This window comes from Caloenas nicobarica, chromosome 7 (assembly GCF_036013445.1).
Source record: "Caloenas nicobarica isolate bCalNic1 chromosome 7, bCalNic1.hap1, whole genome shotgun sequence".
Classification (NCBI taxonomy): domain Eukaryota; kingdom Metazoa; phylum Chordata; class Aves; order Columbiformes; family Columbidae; genus Caloenas; species Caloenas nicobarica.
The window spans coordinates 35,139,006-35,158,012 of record NC_088251.1 but is presented as its reverse complement, the minus strand read 5'-3'; the positions used below and the strand labels follow the sequence as shown (position 1 = coordinate 35,158,012).

General features: G+C 42.4%; 1 protein-coding gene across 4 annotated transcripts in view; it reads right to left on the bottom strand.

Moving 5' to 3' along the window:
• Positions 1 to 236: 236 nt before the first annotated feature.
• The window catches only part of TSPAN15 (tetraspanin 15), a 24,376-nt gene continuing 5,605 nt past the window's right edge, over positions 237 to 19,007 (bottom strand). For 2 of the 4 annotated variants that reach the window (XM_065639000.1, XM_065639001.1), the window contains exons 5-13: positions 18,728 to 18,897; positions 18,288 to 18,421; positions 11,730 to 11,915; positions 9,767 to 9,841; positions 7,846 to 7,941; positions 6,213 to 6,329; positions 3,077 to 3,124; positions 1,607 to 1,723; positions 237 to 1,136 (exon numbers count right to left, since the gene is read on the bottom strand). In XM_065639000.1, coding sequence (XP_065495072.1) covers positions 984 to 1,136; positions 1,607 to 1,723; positions 3,077 to 3,124; positions 6,213 to 6,329; positions 7,846 to 7,941; positions 9,767 to 9,841; positions 11,730 to 11,915; positions 18,288 to 18,299 — 804 coding nt within the window. In that variant the 5' untranslated portion in view covers positions 18,300 to 18,421; positions 18,728 to 18,897 and the 3' untranslated portion in view covers positions 237 to 983. Of the gene's footprint in view, positions 1,137 to 1,606; positions 1,724 to 3,076; positions 3,125 to 6,212; positions 6,330 to 7,845; positions 7,942 to 9,766; positions 9,842 to 11,729; positions 11,916 to 16,585; positions 16,695 to 18,101; positions 18,179 to 18,287; positions 18,422 to 18,727; positions 18,898 to 19,007 lie in introns of those variants that run through there. The other 2 variants (XM_065638998.1, XM_065638997.1) reach the window with 2 other exon arrangements.

The window sequence follows — 19,007 nt, the reverse complement described above, 5'->3', positions numbered from 1 at the left end:
GGTGACTTCCCAAGAAGTCACTAAGAGAAGCGAGCAAGGCAGAGACCTTCAGCGACCCAGTCCAAAACCCCCGGCAAGTCAACGCCTGAGCCAGAATCACAGCCCACGGTATTTCTGCCTTTTGACTCAACATCTGATGGACAGGCTTAACTTAGATAAGAAAATAAGACACATTTTAAACAAAATCCTTGTGCTTTTTCTTTAAAAAAAAGTTATTTTTTTATTTTTTGACAAGAAGAATTAAATTTAGAAATATCTCAATATACAGAACTCCCCCTCAAAAAAAACCAAACCAAACAACAAGAAATCACCTAGTTAATTTACTAAAGGGGAAGAATACAGTACATACAAGACTCAAACATCCTGTAAGTTTATACAAAAGCCAGACAGTAATAAATTGCATTAAAAATATATCAAGCATTACCTGATTCAACACTGGCATTTGTCCCCTTATTCAAAGGCACAAAACACTGAGCAATGAAAGTGTTCAGCATCACATCCAATATTGTCACTAAATCCATCCAGATTAGCATAAAAAATTATTAAACACATGTTTAATATTCACCACACAGATCAGTAAGAAATCTGTTTTGGAAGGAAAATAAAGTCAGAAAGGACAAACATTTAAATACAACTTCTCAAGATGCAAAGGCTCTCCCTAGAAACCTACCTTCAAATCTTCACAGAATAGTTTTCCTGGCTGGGTATCACTGAGTAATCATTTAAAAAAAAAAAAATTAATTATCCACAAGCCCAGTTTCCAGCAGCACTGTCAGCAGCACGGAGCCCTCCTGCTCCGTCCTGGGTTGCAGACACACCAAGAGCGACGGAGGTATCGGCGATGCTGACCCACCGCCGCTCCGCTGGCCGATTCCTTACACCCGCAGTCTGTAACAGCCACAGAAGCCAGCACAAACCAGAACGGATGGATTTTTTTTCTTTTTTTCTTTTTTTTTTTAATAGTATATTTGAGGTTTCCGAAGTCACCCCGGGTAACACATGCAGCAGCCGGCCCCAGCAAACTCAGGGGCAGATCTCTGTGGTGCTTCTTGGAAGAGTCTTTCGCTCAGCTTGTGCTCGGTGATGATGTCTTCCACCCGAGTTATGTAAAGCAAGGACAACAGCACTCCCAGGAACTGCGAAAGGAAGGGGCGTCTCAAGTCAGAGCTCCAATACTGCTTATCTAACACTTCTCACAGCGGTTTTTAGAAATTACTTATACACACATCAGGTATCTGGGCAGGTATGCTGTCTCCATACAGACAGAAACTCACACTGTTATTCTTCTTTGCATACAGGGGTATAAATGGATCATTTTTGCAAAGAGCTAATACAGTAGAAGAATGACCACCCCTGTGCCTTGGAGCATTAGAAAGTCTCAGTGGATGCAGGAAGAGAGGACTCAAAAAAACCCCATGCAAAACCACATTAACCCAGCAAATCCTGCAATATATCACACTAATGCTACTAAATTACCAGAATGCTTACCAGTTACGTTACATTTAGGTAAAAAATGATAAGTAAGTATAGTCAAATGGGATATTGCATACTGTAGCAACAAATCAGATAATCCAATTTAATGGATAACGCACTGGTCCCTTCTCACCTGGGGCAGCAATATGCCGAGCAGCACACCAGCCATGATGCTGTAGTTGTCCAAAAACCAAATAAGTACTGCATTCGTGCATCCACGGATGTATATAACATGCTGAACACTCAAGCGCTGCAAAATAACAGAGCAGGCATTCAAACAGGCAGTTGCACTGGCATATGACACAGTAACACACGATAATTCAAATTTCAGGGAGGCAAATTTGGTCCTCCTTTCCATCTCTTTAAACCCACTGAATTTGACGCAGACCTCATCACTGATTCTTCCGTCTGTTTTTAAGTTGTTCCACACCTGAACAAGTCATTTCATTTTTTTGAGCTTTTTTTTTTTTTCCCCACGGATTGCATCCAATTGTCATTTTAGACCACTTGGAAAGTAGAGGTCTCTCTTTAGCTTTCATCCCTGCTTCCAAGCTGAAAGTACAGCAGCAGAAAAATATAAATTGCGGACCAAGTGCTTTGCAACAGACTCTAAAAAGGGCAGGAACAAGAGGATTTCAGACTCAGTCCTGCAAGCTGTGCTGCACCGTCACCCCAGCCGATAATACAGAAAAGCACTTGAGGCTGCAAAGGGTCCTAAGCAGATGAATGGGATGAAGTTAAGCAGATTCTTAAGTGCTTTGGACGTTAGAGCCAGGCTGGAGCTTTTAGATGATTAAGCCATAAATCAATGAATCTAGATGAAGACAGGTCGTACATAAAGATAATGGTAATTCCAAAAACCAACATTTGAAGCTGGTATTGTGCTCCAAGAGCCTCGAATGAGCTGGGGAGAGGGGCTTTGTCAGACCACCGCCCCCACACTACAAAGCCAGGAGTGGAGAACTTGCAGCAGATCCAATTACCAATTTCCCGGCTTAATCACTTCGCAATTAGTGCCTTGGGCCGGCAGTCTCTACTGTGGAGTCACTGAGGGGAAAACCAAAGGAGGAGTCCCCATCCCGCTCCTGGAGGGAGGAGAAGCTGCCAACACCACCTGGGACGTCCTACTCCCCTTCCAGGAATAATTATTACAGGCTTAAAAATAAAACACCCACTACTGGGACATAAAATAGTTAGAAACAGCTAAGTTGGCTTTACCAAGACTGATTTTACTCAGTGAGAAACTTTGGCTATAAATATTAAAAGCCTTCCCCAGCTCAAGTCACTACTTAAAAGAATTGAAGCATCTTTCTTTGTATTAATTGTGCAATTAGCATATGGGGGACGAGCTTTGGGAAGAGGTGCTTCATGCACATCAAACAAAAAATCATGGAATATACAAAGGAGGGAAGATACCACAAAAAATACAATTAATTGTTTATATTTACGAAAGTTATTCCAGATAAAATAATTTTAATTGCTGATTTAACTGTCTGGTAGATTTAAGTATGCAGAAGACAATTTTGTATCTGACCAAAACAAAACCAAAAAAGCAGAGAAGCATCACCCTTTGCCACGATAGGGTGGACATTGCTTACATTACCTCTTTGTCGATGGTTTTGTATCCGCACATAGTGTTGATAATATCTGTCTGAAAAGAAAGCAACAAATACAAACCATAACAGAAAACAAAAATCACATACACACAAAATTTTTACTCTTCTTATATTCACCCAGCTCATATAAAAGCAACAAGATGGGTTATTCCTCAGTACAACACCGATTTCTTCCCAGCAACCCCAGGCTCAGATTTTGATACAGCTCTACGTGATTTTAGAGAAATCGGTATTGCCATTGTCTCATGACACAAGCCATTTGAAGCGTATCTATCCAGAAAAACCAGCGTGGCATCAGAAACCAAAGCTGGCTACAACAGAGCTGTAAGCCACAGCTGCCTCCACGGAATGAACAGCTGGGTTTAATTTTTAGGCCTTAATAACTTCAACACATCTTATTAAGAAAACCAGAGATTAACACAGCCATCATACCATCACGATGACAAATTTAAGCTCTGAAATATCTAAAACCCAAATAATGTCCAATACTATGAATGCTTATGTGAACATTTTACAGGTTTATTATAATCTATTTTTATATGTCATTATACATATGAATATAAAATATATTTTTTTAACAGACTGAGTGCTTGCATTCATCACAGATTACCAACACATTCTGTGTAGCCATTTAATATTTTGCTTGAGTCCTGAAGCTCTACCTGGCCTGGCAAAGCTAACATGAAAGTACCATGCACTTACAAATCAGGCAACGTAAAGCCCACCAGCTTCAAATGAGGCAATGAATAAAGTTGAAGACATGGAGGAAAAGAAGAATAGGCAAATGAGGGAAATAAGGTAAAATACATGACCACAAGGAGCGCAGTCACGTCATTTCATTTTAAACACGGCATTTGCTAACATGACACTGTGGCACAAGGAACTGTACGCAGCATTGATAAAGGCATTAAAACAGAGGTTTATAGGCATTTGGGGACTAATTTTTATCTGTTACACTAGTGGAAGTCTTCAATAAACACTTTGACTTGAAAAGAGTCCCTTCAGAGCCCTCCCAGCCTGAGCCTGGCTTGTCTTAGCACACAGCTTTCCAGAGGATCAGAGCCCAACCTCTGACATGAGCGGGAGTTTTCCATGACTACAAAGCCAGTGAGTAATCACAAACCATATCTGTCGTTTTCCAGGACAGAAACCAGCCTGTATTTGGAAGCATTTGTCAAACATACAAGATTTATTAATCTTCTTCTGGATTTTTTTTCTTTCTTTCTTTCTTTCTTTCTTTCCAAGGCAGAGCTGGCCATACAGCCACGGTGTTAGTGCCACCCTGCCAAGTACACGTCCCTGTGACTTAGACTTCACAAGGGACATCGATGGCATCCCAGGCTGGCAAATCCACAAGCCCTAAAGTACCACAATGTCTTGCTGAACAGCCTGCCCTTAAATAAGAAGGGGATTTTTTTGTAATTTTGGGGGTTCTCCCTGCTTTTCAATTAACTTTCCTGAGCTTACCACTTTGCAAGCTACCTTGAGGCTGCAATTAGTCTCATCCCCCCTCCCCAGTTGACAATACAGCATATGGAGAATATACTCCTTTTTTTCCCTCGGAAAAGTTCCTATTTTAGTGTTTTCCTGCCTGATAGGTTGCATTTGAAATACATGATGCGTTTGATTATTTGTGCCGTGGCTGTAAAGGCACCTGGCAGTATTAGTCAGCGATTTCACAGTGCTTCACCTTCACATTAATGCTGTTTTTCCACACACACGAACTAACCTTTTAAAATAAGACTTCAACAGAGAAATGAGAGCTACAGAAAAACAAGCAGTATTTTGAATGACCCTTGAAAAGCCAGATTGCTCTTTACCAGCCAGCTCTATCTTCCTTTACCATCAACCGAGGGCAAAATCCTGAGCTCTTCTGCTCAGTGCAGCTGTGGATCAGCAGATATTATTTTCATATACACAACTTCCTGATTCTCAAACACCTAAGACTTAAAGCATAACTGTTTAGCTTTGGTTTCTGAGAATAAATCAAAGCTCAGCGCAGACTTAAACAGATTCCTTCCCATACACAAAAAATGTGTAGGCATATGTAATAAACACTTTGATATTATACACATTTCTCAGCAACGCCTAGCAGGATTACTGACACAATTATTGCACTTATTTTCCCTTTTTTTAATTAAAGAGCCATGCTGAAGGCAGACACTGAAAGGGCAGCACATAACACATAGGGTAGGCTATCCATCATGAGCTCTACAACGTCTGCTCTTACACATACTCAATTTCTCTGACTCATATTCCGACCAAAGGCCCAAACCCAGTCAGGGAGGGATGGCCCATACTGGTTTTAAGTTGAGGAACAGTTCTTTATCAAATTCAGCATTACATCCATCCCTCAAATGAAGAGTGATGAATTAAAACCGTTAAAATCTATAAAAATCTATATAAAACACATTTACATGGAACTTGATGCCCACTCCTAGTGCCGCCAGCACCAGCTAACACCAGTTCATCGCAGACTGAATCATAGAATCATTTCAGTTGGAAGAGATCCTCAGGATCATCGAGGCCAACCATAACCTTACCTAACTCTAGCACTAAACCATGTCCCTAAGAAGCTCGTCTAAATGCCTTTTAAGCCCCTCCAGGGATGGTGACTCCACCACTGCCCTGGGCAGTCTGTTCCAATGCCTCACAACTCTTTCTGTGTAGAATTTTTTCCTAATATCCAATCTAAACCTCCCCTGGCGCAACCTGAGAAACTGGTCCAGACTCCAGCTGCCTGGGTGTCCTTCCAGGGAGGATTTCACAGAGCAGCAAGGCAGCAGTTTGCAAGGATGGGTGAGGGCAGAGCAGCAGCTCTGGTCCAGACCTGCACCCACAGGGATGCACCGACCCTGAGGTCATTTCCCCACATTTCTGGATTTCTCTGGATGACGGGGTTTGGTTTTTAATTCACACAGCAGCTGGTGCACTTCGACCCACACCCACAGCAGCAATTTTCTCCTTTTCAAGCTGTCAAGACCAGCAGATCCACAGCCCTCATTTTCAGGAGGGACCCGATTTCCTTCATTTCTTCCCCGAGGCTTTTTAAAGCGAGGTGCCTTGTTAAGCGAATGCCGGCGACCTGGCAGAGAGCAGCGATGCCGAGATGCCAGGACTGACCTTATTTGTGACACAGCAAGTGTAGGGCACCCCGCAGGCCAGCGGTCCCGGCGCCGCGCAGTTGTGATAGACGTTTTGTGACCAATCTCTGTAATCTTCCCCACCACAGCACTTAAACTGGGAAGAAATTAAAAAAAAAAATTACATGAAAGGTAAAGAAAAAAAAAAAATTATGCTTTAACAGAAACTCTTCTAATAAGTAGAAAACAAAGTAAGACTAAAACAATTTTAAGAGCACTGAGCTACACAGCAATTCTGTCATTTTATCAGCAAGGCTGATATGTATGATGGATACAAATGAAAAGTACTACAGATCCAGGTAGCAGTCCTCTGTCACTCATTGAGCTGTTACTCTGTGTGCCAGAGGAAATTACTGAATGCTAAGTTCCACCTCCCATCTTTTCCAAGTTGAAAAACTATCTTTTCAGGTCTGGACATCATTAAGCACTGTTTTTACATTCACTCCATCTGTAATACACTACTTTTATTTTTAGAGGATTGTGACTACGTTTCTAAATTAGTCTAAAAGACAAAAGCGCTGCTGTAAGGCACAAAAATAATCTCACCAAAGCATTTTGGGTGTAATTTAGTAGAACTGAAATGTAGAAAACGAATACTCTAAGTTTACACTGACTTAATACAAATATGCATTTTATATTTTAAATGAAAGGAAAAGGAGGCGCTTATTTAATCACTAAAATGTATAGTCATTATACGTATACATAATTTTGGGCAGTGCATGGAAATTTTAATGCATTATGAAGTCTAATGACAAAATTTCCTCAGGATGGTTTGCTTTTGACAGACTTTCCATGCTAACTTTGTTTTCATCTCCATAACGATGTCATAAAATATACATATCACTTCCTAAGTTAACTTTTTTTTTTTTTAAATCATTATTTGGCATGGTCACTGACATCACATTTCTGAACATTTTCTGCTTCTTCTATAGTCTCTGAACTGCATGGCAGAGCTCTTCAATAATCCAATAAAGATTTCGACACACCAGTCTTGGAAAAAAAAAAAGGCTGTGAGTCAACTACGCGTGCCATTAAGTAACGGCTCAGCTGGGCTCAACACAATTTCTGAATTTTAATTACAGGTATATACGCTCCCACGGGCTTTTCCTTTGAATAACCACCTTGTTAACGAGCTTGCTATGCGCCCTTGACTGAAAATACAACGGCCCGGGTTCCAATTCCTAATTCCTCTTTATCCACTGCCTCCTGTTAACGAGATGCTTTTGAACGTCTTGGACCAGCCAGCAGAAATGCTGAGCGCAAGAACTCAGGTGGAATTTCGGCTGAATTTGTCTGAATCCGGCTGTGGGGACTCTGTATGTCTACACATTTGCAGGATCCGGCCTCGATCACGCAAATCACTTGCCCCCTCTTCTCGCAGTGATTTAGAGGGCATCAAATGCCAGCTGGGATGCCGGAGGAGCCTCAACCACGGCGATGCTGTAACAGATGACATATGAGATCTCATCCCCCTCGTCAATAAGAATTTGATTATCACATCACTGGAAAAATTCAAAGCTGTCGCTGAGGATCTACCACACCTGGGCAATTATATAGTCTCAGGAAAAAAAAAAAACAACACAAAAACAAAACAAAGAAACAAACCAACCAACCCGCTTTTGAACAGAATCCATTATGTTCTTGAAGTCCAAATCATCGTAGTAATTCTCAATTCCTCTTCTTATATTATCGTTCAAAAATTGGATTGTCTAGAAGGTAGAAGTAAACCAAAATTCATGGGTTACACAGGCCAAAACAAAATTAAAAGAACAGGTTAAAGTGACAAGCGTAATTGATAGCACAAGAGGAAAGGCTTTTTGGTTTGGTTTTGTTTTTTTAAAGAAAAAACAAACACCAATTAAAAATCAATCATAGCCCAGTCCTGCAGGGACTGACCCTCTGTCCTCTTTTAAGGAAGCGGTATCATCATAGCACAGCAAAAAGGGAGACTAAACATAATCAGATTGTAACCATTTTCCTTTCAACCCAGCTGTTAAAATGATCAAAGCTAAATCCTCGCAGGTCAGAAAGAAACCTGAAATACACCTAATACACCTCCTCATTTTCTCAGTACTACAAACTGCAACACTTGGAAACAAAACAGAACTAAAACAATTATCACATCGGTGATTAAAAATAAGATGGGATTTTGCAGGACTATCCCAACTGGCCAAGAACAAACAGCAGCAAATACCAACATCTCTCACACTACCTCACCTCACTTAGGCTCGACAGATTTGAGAAGGAAATAGAGAAGGAAATGGGAAAAAACAGCAAGACATGCAAAACAACCAGCATTTAAATGCAAAATAAATAAGTTTTTATTAAATACTTCCTTCTCCTCCCCATACTAACCCCAGCCTGTCCCTGCGCATAGCTGTCCTGCTCAGCCACTAAATGTCTCGGGAAAACCCCAAATGCACAAAAGCCAAACTTTGTCTGAAAGTCAGCAGCAATTCCTCCTCGCCCTCTCACCAAATACCATCTTTGGTATCCACTTAATTTTCCACCAAGCAAATTCTCTGCATCCCACGATGCCCACATTCCTATGCTGGGCAGGCTGATCTGCTCCCTTCCATAATTCAGAATAAATCCTTGTGTGGGACCAGGGCAGAACCTACAACAACGGCTTTTAGAAATGAGGATAACTCATCCTCTGCTCTCACAAGTCAAGTGCGTGACTCTGGTCCCGCATGGAGTAAGGAGAAAACACTAGCTAGGGAAAACACATAATACTGCTTTAAAATAACAATGAGATGTTATTAAAAAAAAAAAATCTTTTTTAAAAGCTTTTTTAATCACATACGTAACATACGACTTCTTTTTGTGGAAATGAGATTGGCAAGATTGGGGTGGGGAGGGAAAAGGTCTTAAAATTCAGCATCTCTTTTTAATGCCTGTATTTTGTCAGATTAGGGGGGGAAAAAAAATTAAAGCATAGAAATCTAGTACTTGCCATGGTAAACACATTTATGTTTTTAAACGTTTTTAACAGAAAAAAAATCGATTGCTTTCTGTTTAGAAAAAAATAAGATTTTCATGTAATTATAACATGCTTGTAAATGATGGGCTCTCCTACAGAAATCAGTTACGTCGCTTAAAGGATGTGGGCATGGAAGAGCTGTCCTCTAGGTAAAGTAAAACATTTTAGACCCTAAAAGATAATAAAGTCTGCCTCCAACCCAGCTGGAGACTTCCCAAATCAGCAGTCTGAGGCCCAGATGGCAAATGAGAAGAAAGCACTTGCTAATACATGAAGAGCTGGAAACTTGTTTAGCCTCTATTGCACTCTCTTAGTTACCAGATTTTCTCTAAATTCTTTAATCTGGAATTCATCTCCAGAACAAGTGGTCAACCCCATCCCTCCCCAAACCCGAAAGGCCCTGAAAAGTCTGGAGCTGCCTTCAGACATCCAGCAATTAGTGCTCAAGTGACAATTTTGACACCTTTTATTTGCTCAGTAGCATGGCTGTATGGTCATGGATACTGTGAGTTACGCCCTTGGTGATCCAAAGCTCAACGCAAGCGGCTCACCTGGTTTCTGAAGATCAGGGCCACCACTCCACCGGTCAGCTCGATCAGCAAGCAGATACCAAGGATGTACATGAACTGCAGAAAAACAAGTGCAAATGAGTCCTCGAACAGAACAAACCCCAAGTACTCTTTCAATTAGTGTCCTTAAATCCGTAACATTCAACTGCCAACACACTTGGCTTTCTGCATGTGAGACGCCATTTTAAAGAAAGATATAAAATTATGGTCTTGTTCTTATAAAACTGTTCATGTCACAAGAAAGCTTCTTTCTCCTCGTTTGAGTCATTCTGGGTTTTGCCCAATTGGCAAACACATTATTTTTCTGCTTTGAACGGACTCAAAACTGATAGATGCATTTATCATGCCAAGATATTTCTCTCCACAACAGCATCCCAGAGAAGCACATTAACGGACCGCTACAAACCACACCAAAAATCATGGGTTTATGCCTCCTACAGAAACAGTACTTACCCATTAGCTTTCATTTCTTGGGTAATGCGGTGCTTTAAGATAATCCAAACCATTTTCTACTAAATTACCAGTGTTAAATAAATCAAAGCACAATTCTGGCTTGGTATCTTTGAGTGTGCTGCTTCAGCAGAGGGAGCTGAGCAGTGTCACATTCCCCAGCCAGCCGAGCACAAGGGCTGCACAACAGGCACTAACTGGACTTACTGTGCTCACTGGTGGGAAAAATTACATCTGTCAGCTATTTATTTATTCGTTTTGTGTACCACGCTCACAAATGCACTTCGCAAATGACCACAACATATGCATCTGTGACTACTTATCAAAAGCGCACGGAAAATATGAATAACATGAAGAAATCCATAGCAACATCATAACTGCGATGTGCCAGTACTTGAAATGTTATTTTAACCCGAAGGATTCTTTAGGCATAAAAGATGGCTGTTACATTAATTTAGCTCTGGTTCTTAACAGCAAACCTCAACAGGAGAGAAGTTTTACGATCTCTCATCTGAAAATAATCTCTAACACTAACACTCTGCCCCGAATGCTGGTTTAATTTCTATGCTCTCAACACCCAGTGTCAGTGCCACAAATGGACTGGGCAGAAATCTTCTCTCCTGCTAAATCTGGAACCAGCCTGAGAAGCAAACATCAGGGACTTTCTTCATTTAAATACCTTACCTGGTTTGCTACCACAAGGGGAACAGAAAAACATCCTCTGCATCAGAAGAGGACACACCACCATGCTCAGAGTGGAAGAAGCCACCACCACACAAGGACAGATTCTCACTAAAATTCCAGTACAATTTCTTGCTTTGTCCTACATAACATACGACGTATTTAGCATTTCTTTAGACTGAACTGACACAAAGGTGAAAATTATGTTTTCACGCTTTATTTTTAATTAGTCGCATGCGCAACTTCCATCTGCAACCACGGCGTTGAAACGAGAAGCATCTGGAGAACCATCAGAGACCACAACCCACCTCTGCATTTCGTGCCCCAGCAAAAAGGTTTGGTTTTAGGGAATCCCCCCGCACTGATGGGGAGAAACTACAGCCGGACTTTGCTTTTTCTTCCTCCGGCACCGTTCCCTGCGCAGGGCACGTGCCGATGGAGCAGGCAGCGCGGTGCCAGCCTAGCGTCAAATGGTATGTCAACAGCCGGGTTTGCACAAGATAATAATTCACATTCCTGGTTGTTTTCCATAAAGCCCTTAACTATTGGAAAGCTGGTTTTCTCAGCATGGGGCTCTGACCCTCGCCTGTCCTGTTGCTGGCAAAGACAAAATGCTCCCTGATGGAGGGACATCCACAGACCGCGGTGAGGGGACCAGTGCCATAAAGCAGTTTCTGATTTAATTAAAATCACAAAAAGCGACTTTTAAAAAACATTTTTCCAACACAGACATAATTAAGGGTTTGAATTCAGGCGACACCGAAAAGCAAAAGCAACGAGCTTAAAAATTACGAATAAAGAAACCAAGACTTACTGCTTGAAGGAGGCATAAATTGTCTCTTAAAGAAGCCAGTACACCCACAAAAGATACCAGGAACATTATAATGCCCAAAAGTATTAAAATAATTGCTGGGGCTAGAAAGGCACTTTCTAGAGTTTTGTACTTCTGTCTTTCAACTTCTGCATAAATCCCAACGGCGAGGACAAGGGCCCCGATCACCTGAAACAGAACAAGAGAGGAGCACAGATGTTACTCTTTCTCTCAGTAAAAACAGAGATGACATTTTGTGAGTACACACAAACCTGTGACTACTCACTTCAGAATTAATTATAAACAATGAAACACTCAAACCACAAGTATGGATTAAAAAAACAGACCTCAAAGACTACAGCAGAAAACAGCCGAGTTAGAAAAAAAACCTGAGATTCGTTCATTTCAAAAACATATTTAATAATGTTTTAACATTCTGGAAGTTAAACAAATTGAAACATACGTCACTGGTTAAAATGTGATTTATTACTCATCTGAGATCACATATATTACACACACCAGCAAATGCCACAGCACTAATATTCCTCCTTCACGTGTCTATCTGTCCTCCCTCTCTGTGTGGTATGTATGTATGTGTATGTGTGTGTATATATATGCCCCTAACACCATATAATTTCTAACCCAGTCTGCAATCAACAGCTTATAAGGCCCTTCACATCAGCTGCTATTGTATTTGGGCTCAGTAAATACAGCCAGGTGTCCTACACCTCCAGTCCTCCTGGCAGTGGGGACAATGCACCCAATATAGGAAAAAAAAAAAGAAAAAAGAAAAAAAACACACAAATCGCAATTACACCAGTATCTTAAGCACTACCAGATAATGCTGACAAGTGAAGCAAGAAGTAATGCATTTCATTTAACAACATATTTCAATCAAAATAATTATGGTTAAGTCAAAGTCATTAGGTATTGAACCTATGGCGTACTTCAAATCACTTTGAATTATGCTGAATTTGAAAAAGAAAAAACAAAACAGCCTACAACACTTAAGGCATGAAAATTGCAGTGGAAAAACTTTACTGCCGACTCCAACAGCCAGGCACATCCTAGACCCAAATCAATCATTTTAGCAGCCTAATAAACAGCATTCCCCTCCTCTGACCCAATGTTTCTGCAGGAGAGACCCTTTCTTACATATACGAAGCTTTTGATCTCACATGGTATATCCCAGACAAAGGTCTACACAGACACACCAACATACTTAGTTGCAAGATCGTGAGTCCAACAGTTGAAATTTTTTTAAAAAAACGTATTGGATATATTAAAATAAGTAACGGTTTACTGGAAATTCTTGATTTGCTACAGGTAAGAATAAAAAACCCAAAGGACATGACGTGAGCAATGCCACCAGGCTGTCATTTAAAAAAGAAAAAAAATCTCAGAAGGGTTCACCCATAAAAAGGAATACACTGAAGCTATTTAAAAAGAAACTTAAAATTTTACACAATCAAATTCAGAGTAACTCCTCCTCTGACAAATTCAGAAATTGTACTGAATATGGAAGGCAGAAGAGAAAACATGGGGGATAAATAACAGCTACCCAAATTTACCATTTATATGCTTCTACTGTAAAACTGTAGTTGGGGGGTTTATTACTAAATAGTGAACTTGTAGTGTTAGCTTCATTCTTTAAAATATTCAATTATTCAGGTAATAAATGATTTTTTTTCCAAGCAGTAGACAACAAACAAATCAGTTTGAAAATTTTAAATACAGCTATAACGATTGAGGAAAGAGTCTCAGAACCATACAAAACAATTACAGATTATAAAATTGGTGACGGTACATGTATACGTGATGCAGGAGTTTTATTATTATTACAATGATTTTAGAAAAAGTAATTAAACCCCTAAAACCTAAAAACCTGACACCTTTGTGTCCAAACTGCATTTACCCTGCTCGGAAAGCAGCAGATAACACAACTTAAAGACCGACTCTCCTGCAAACACTAAAGCACCATTAACAAGCTCAAGACTTGCCTGGTAGATTCCATGTTTAGGAAATTAAAAAAAAAAAAAAAAAGACATAAAACACAGGTGTTAAAACTTGATGGGGATTATCTGAATTTTAGAAGTCTGTTTTTTCAAGACTAGAATGTTTTACTGTAATGTCTTTTTCTTAGCCATAGTTTTATCATCAATATATTCGATTTAAGATTTTTGTTTGTTTTAAAGATCGAAAGGTGCCTGTGAGTAGAAATACAAGACACATCCCACTTTGAGAGCTTAAGATATATAGACACATTGAGTGATCTTTATATACATATGTATCTTTATCTTCCGTTTGCACTTTAGCTCACACACCCTCCAAGACTACTTGTAGCATTAAGTGTACAAGAAACTTCAGTCCCGCCTTTTGTTTTCTGAAACCAGCTTGACCCCCCCAAAAAACCCTAAAATTCCCCACCCCAAATTCCCACGTTACAGCTTTTACTGTCCCAAGGACCGAGGCAGCCGATATCCCACCCCAGACGAATGACACCTAAGCACACAATTAAAATCTTCATTCCCTAAGGAGCAGGATTTATGCTTTTATTACCTTCTAATTTTTTTAAACATTTAATACAATCTTTTAAACCTTTAATATGGTCAAACCAGCAACTATTTGCACCAAGCTGATGTGCTAACTTCGCAATCATCCCACCCGTGTCTCTTCCCCAGGACCGTGCTCTCCCTTCCTGTGACCAGGGCTGGAAACGCCACTTTTACGTAGGTAGCCCACCCCTATACGAGTTGTTTACATCCTGCATCCTTCACAACAGCTCCCAAATTTGGCAATTCACACTGTGTCCACAGGAAAAACTAACTGGCCTTGACTCACATTAGACGAGTATCCACCAGCAAATACCAGTGACTTTCTCTGGGGCTTTTGCATGCACAGAATTTGCTTTCCCAAGAGAAAGGAAGAGCATTTATTTCTAGAGTAGTGGATTTAACCCTGTATTTACAATACTTATTCTTAAATAAAGTGGCTGCTCAACAACAGCACCTTCTGTTTCAAGCGCTGGATGTTGTCTCAGCCACGTAAGAAAAATTACATTGCAGCCTCATTCACCAGCAAAACAGTTGCCTGAAAAAGTTACAGCAATGAGTATTTTTTAGAAAAGCCCCCACAGCAGCCACAGGGCTTGTAGCAAACATCCCCTCTGGCACTCCCGCAATGCCTTCATTTCCTTTCTGCTTTTGGATAAGGCTGATATTTATTTCCTGGTGATTTCAAGCAATTCTGGGGACTCAAATCCGGGTGTTCATCACTCGCAAATGTACCAGGGGAACAGCAACAGCAGGGAGGAAACCAAATGGCCTCAGCATCCCCTACGTCAGAGCCCCAAAAAGCAGCAAAAGAACAGAAATCGCCCAATACTCCACAGCCAAACCTTCCTCCCATTTACACCAATGTAACAAAAAAACCAAAACAGCAGCCGCCCACCACCCAGAGCAAACCAGCTCTTCAGGAGAGCAGCGAGATGGAAGCCCTCTGTTACAAACAAGGGCAGAGCATTGAAAATCCAGAGCAAGCAATTACAAAGAGTAAATATAATCCTCCGGCTGTTTGAAAGAGGCTTTGTCCTCCAGGGACGTTCAGAGAAACATTTCAGAAGGGCCCTTTTTCTGCTACCAGAGTAATTTTTACGTCCCACCAGCAAAAGGCCCTTGCTGCCTATGGAAAACGTGGAGTAGACAACATGCACAGTCCTACATGAAGGACACGCGCCAAAAAAAAAGTTTGAAAAATAATGCAACAAACTGCCATTTTCCAAAAATCGCACCTGCGGAATAGGTGTTATGGAGTAACGCGGGGAACTTCAGGAGTGCAAACCCAAGGGTTTTCCCTGGTTGGTTTTGTCTGCTTAGAAAAGACGGAAGATATCCAGGATCCCAAAAAGTCTGAATGACACTCAAACACTTTGCTTTTCATTTTTTGTTCATCCTTAAATCATGGCTTTCAGCAGACACCCACTACCAAACCTGGTGGATCTAAACCTCTTCTCCCACGCAACATGATAAAAGCTTTATGCTCCCACCTGGTAAATACTGCAACTATTAAGACGGAAACACAGACCAGCAAAACAAGAGCTTACGCGGCGTTTAAACTGAAAGAGCCGGAAAGAAACCCCGCCTAAGCATCTCATACATCAGTGCAGCCTGGAGCCAGCACAGCATCATCCCAGTATCCCGGTGTCTGAAAAAGCACCATTTAAAATCACTGCTCTCTAAAATGAGCCCCGACAGCTCCTTCCACAGCCCAGGTTGGGGTGAATTTGCCGCATTTAAGAAATCAGAGGTAACAATCTGCACCCGAAAGCCGGGACTTTATCACTTTCAGGAGACTGCACGTGGGTTTTACCTGACACCTGGCTGAGGACAGCGACTGTGACACACCTTTAAGTTTTAAAACTTCACAGTATCACCAAGCCAAGGCTCAGAAGAGGAATTATCCTATATACTGATGACTGCCGTTGTCGGGCAAAGGCTTTATTTACCCAGCTCCCCTAGGGGGGAAAAAGCAATATTTTAATACATACACGAACGATTTTTATCTGCCAAAACTTCCAACCCCTACAAGTCCCCCATCCGCCAAAACCAGTCTGTCGCTCCTTAGGGAAGAGCTACACCCTCATCCACAGGTGTGCCAGCCGCCGCCTCGGCAGCAGGAACAGTAATTATCGCAAAACCCCCATTCCCGGGAAGACGAGACGCTCCCGCGGGAGCCGGACCCGGGACCCTCCGTCCCCCAACGCCGCACGGAGCGGGGGCGGCTGCGGCCCCCGCGCACCCCCCGGCCACCCCCGGGCTGGGGGAACGCGGTCGCTGTCCCTGTCCCCCCGCCGCCCTCACCCAGAAGGTGGTGGAGTAGGTGATGAGGGTGAGCTTGAGGCAGAGGTAGGAGAGCCGCCCGCAGTACCGCACTTGCTCCGCGTCCCCCGCCGCCATCCTCCCGCCCCGCAGCACCTGCCGCCTCCCGCCGCTCCCTCCGTTCCCTGCCCTTCTCTTCCCTTCCCCTCCCCTTCCCGGCGGCCCGTGCCCGGGGGAGGGAGCGGCCGCCCCGCCGGGCGGGTCCGGGGGCGACGCCGCCGCTTCCGGGACCGGCACCGGCAGCGGCCCGGGGGGGGTTAGCGAGGGGGTGCCCGGGGGTGGCCCAGCGCACGGCGGAGAAACACGAATAACACCGGGCTGGGGGAACGGAAGCCTCCGAAATTCTGCCGGCTGCGGCTTTTCCTTTTTTCTTTGTGTTTTTTTTTTTTTCTTTTTCTTTTTCTTTTTTTTTTTCTTTTTCTCAGTGCGCGTTCAGGACTCACCCCACATCTGGAGATTTCAGGAAAAACAAACAAACAAAAAAAATATATATATAGATATATCTTGCTACTGAAACAGGCATCTAACGCTGCTGCCGGAGCCCAGAGCAACACACACACCCGCAAACCTCTGCAATTGCTATTTAAGACAGCGTGGGCAAAAAATATATATAAAAATGCAAAGCTGCTGCATGGGTGCTGGGTTTTTTTGGTTAAGCGCACATAAACATCGCAAAGAAGAATCTCCGCACTCTGCAGCAGGACACTTAGGCAACACCAGAGCATTTAGCTTCATTGTAATAGCCAGGCAATCGCTCATGCAGTGAGGGTCCCATCCTGCAAATAACACACAAGTGCAACAGTGCCCTGGCCGAATTTTCTGCCTACGTGGCCATTAATCCACATCCCGCTGCCGTGACAGTGGGTCAGTGTTGGGTCTTACACAGCGATCATGAACTGCAAACACCATTCATGCCTACGAGATTAAATAAGCCCTTTCAAGCTGGCAGCGCTGCACTCCTGTCCGACAAAAGACTATTTTCCTCGGGGAAAAAGGTCTCATTCATTCAAAGTGGCAGACAACTGTCACAGAGTCGGTTGTTGCATCCTGGCGCAGAGCAGAGGCAGACAGCACTGAAAATCAGTGTCTGCAATCAGAGAAGATGAAGTGCAGCAGCATTTGTTGTTAAATTATCAAGCAATGAGACTGTGGAAAACCTCCAAGCTGTGTATGTAAAACTGTGTAAGTGGTCGGTCGCACATCGTTTTGTTAGGTACATAAAATAAACCAGTAATCACTACCAAAACCTCTTTTATAAAGCCTAAAAAAGATTCCTGCATAATTCCGTTATAAAAAGTGCCATTGTTTTTGCATGCAGTGCTAAATTCTGCTTCTGAGAAACAAATAATCCAGCCCCTGTTGCTGCCAGCAACAGAGCAGCTCATCACCTGTTAAGCTTCTGACAATAATATGTAATACAATGGCCCAGAGCATTCATCTCCTAAAATACCAGTAACTTCAACTTTCAGACAAATCTGCAAATATCCCTGACGCTTACCCATAGTGTGCAGGCTGGAAATCGCATCACAGATCACACAAGCGCTGGGGATTACAGTCTACCACACGTTCCTCATGTCTCATGGGCATCATTCACACCTGAACAAATTCCTATCACTTAGGCATATCCCTTGTTTGTTTATTTAACAAAATTAATCATTTGAGTTTGACTTTCCTAACACCTTACCTTGTCATTCATGCTGTGATTTCTGCTAACAGAATATCAGGGCATGACAGGCTGGATGGGGAAGCCGATTAAAAGGAGTGTCCGCTTTCCCGTTGTTTTCACTGTGAATTGAGCCAATACGTCAAGACGGGTTTCTGTTACAAAGCCATATAAAAATAATTGAATAATGCTTTTATTTGTCTGAATGCCAGGCTTTGTCTAGACAATGAAATGGCAAGATTCCTCGACCCAGTTAGTACAGTTCAGCAGCAAACAGTGGTTTAAAGTAAGATGTTACGAATTGCCTGCGGCGCTGAGGGTCCTTCTGGGTTGTGCTCTCTCCACCCCAGCCTGATGCAGCACCGAGATGCAGTTTCCCCCCCGAGAGCTTGGAAACTCTGCCAGCATCAAGGCAGATCGTGCGTTACAGCATCCACTCCCAAGGCCATCTGATGGCTCACCTAGCAGTGGGTGTTGTTCACATTAAGGATCGGCAACTTCCACATTTCCTCCCTCGCTTTCTTCAGGGCTACCGGGGCTGTCACCGGGGTTGTACAGGGCATGGTAGATGCCATGGATGGTCTTCAAAAGCCATGATCTGCAGAGTGTTTGAGCCAGGGCTTTTGGAGATCTGCAGAAAAGGGAAGCATGTCAGAAAGACCCAAATCTTTTCAGAGGTACCAGCAGCATTTCTGCTGCTTTCTTCCAGCCCAAGCCTGGCTGATAAAGCTGCAGTCCAGC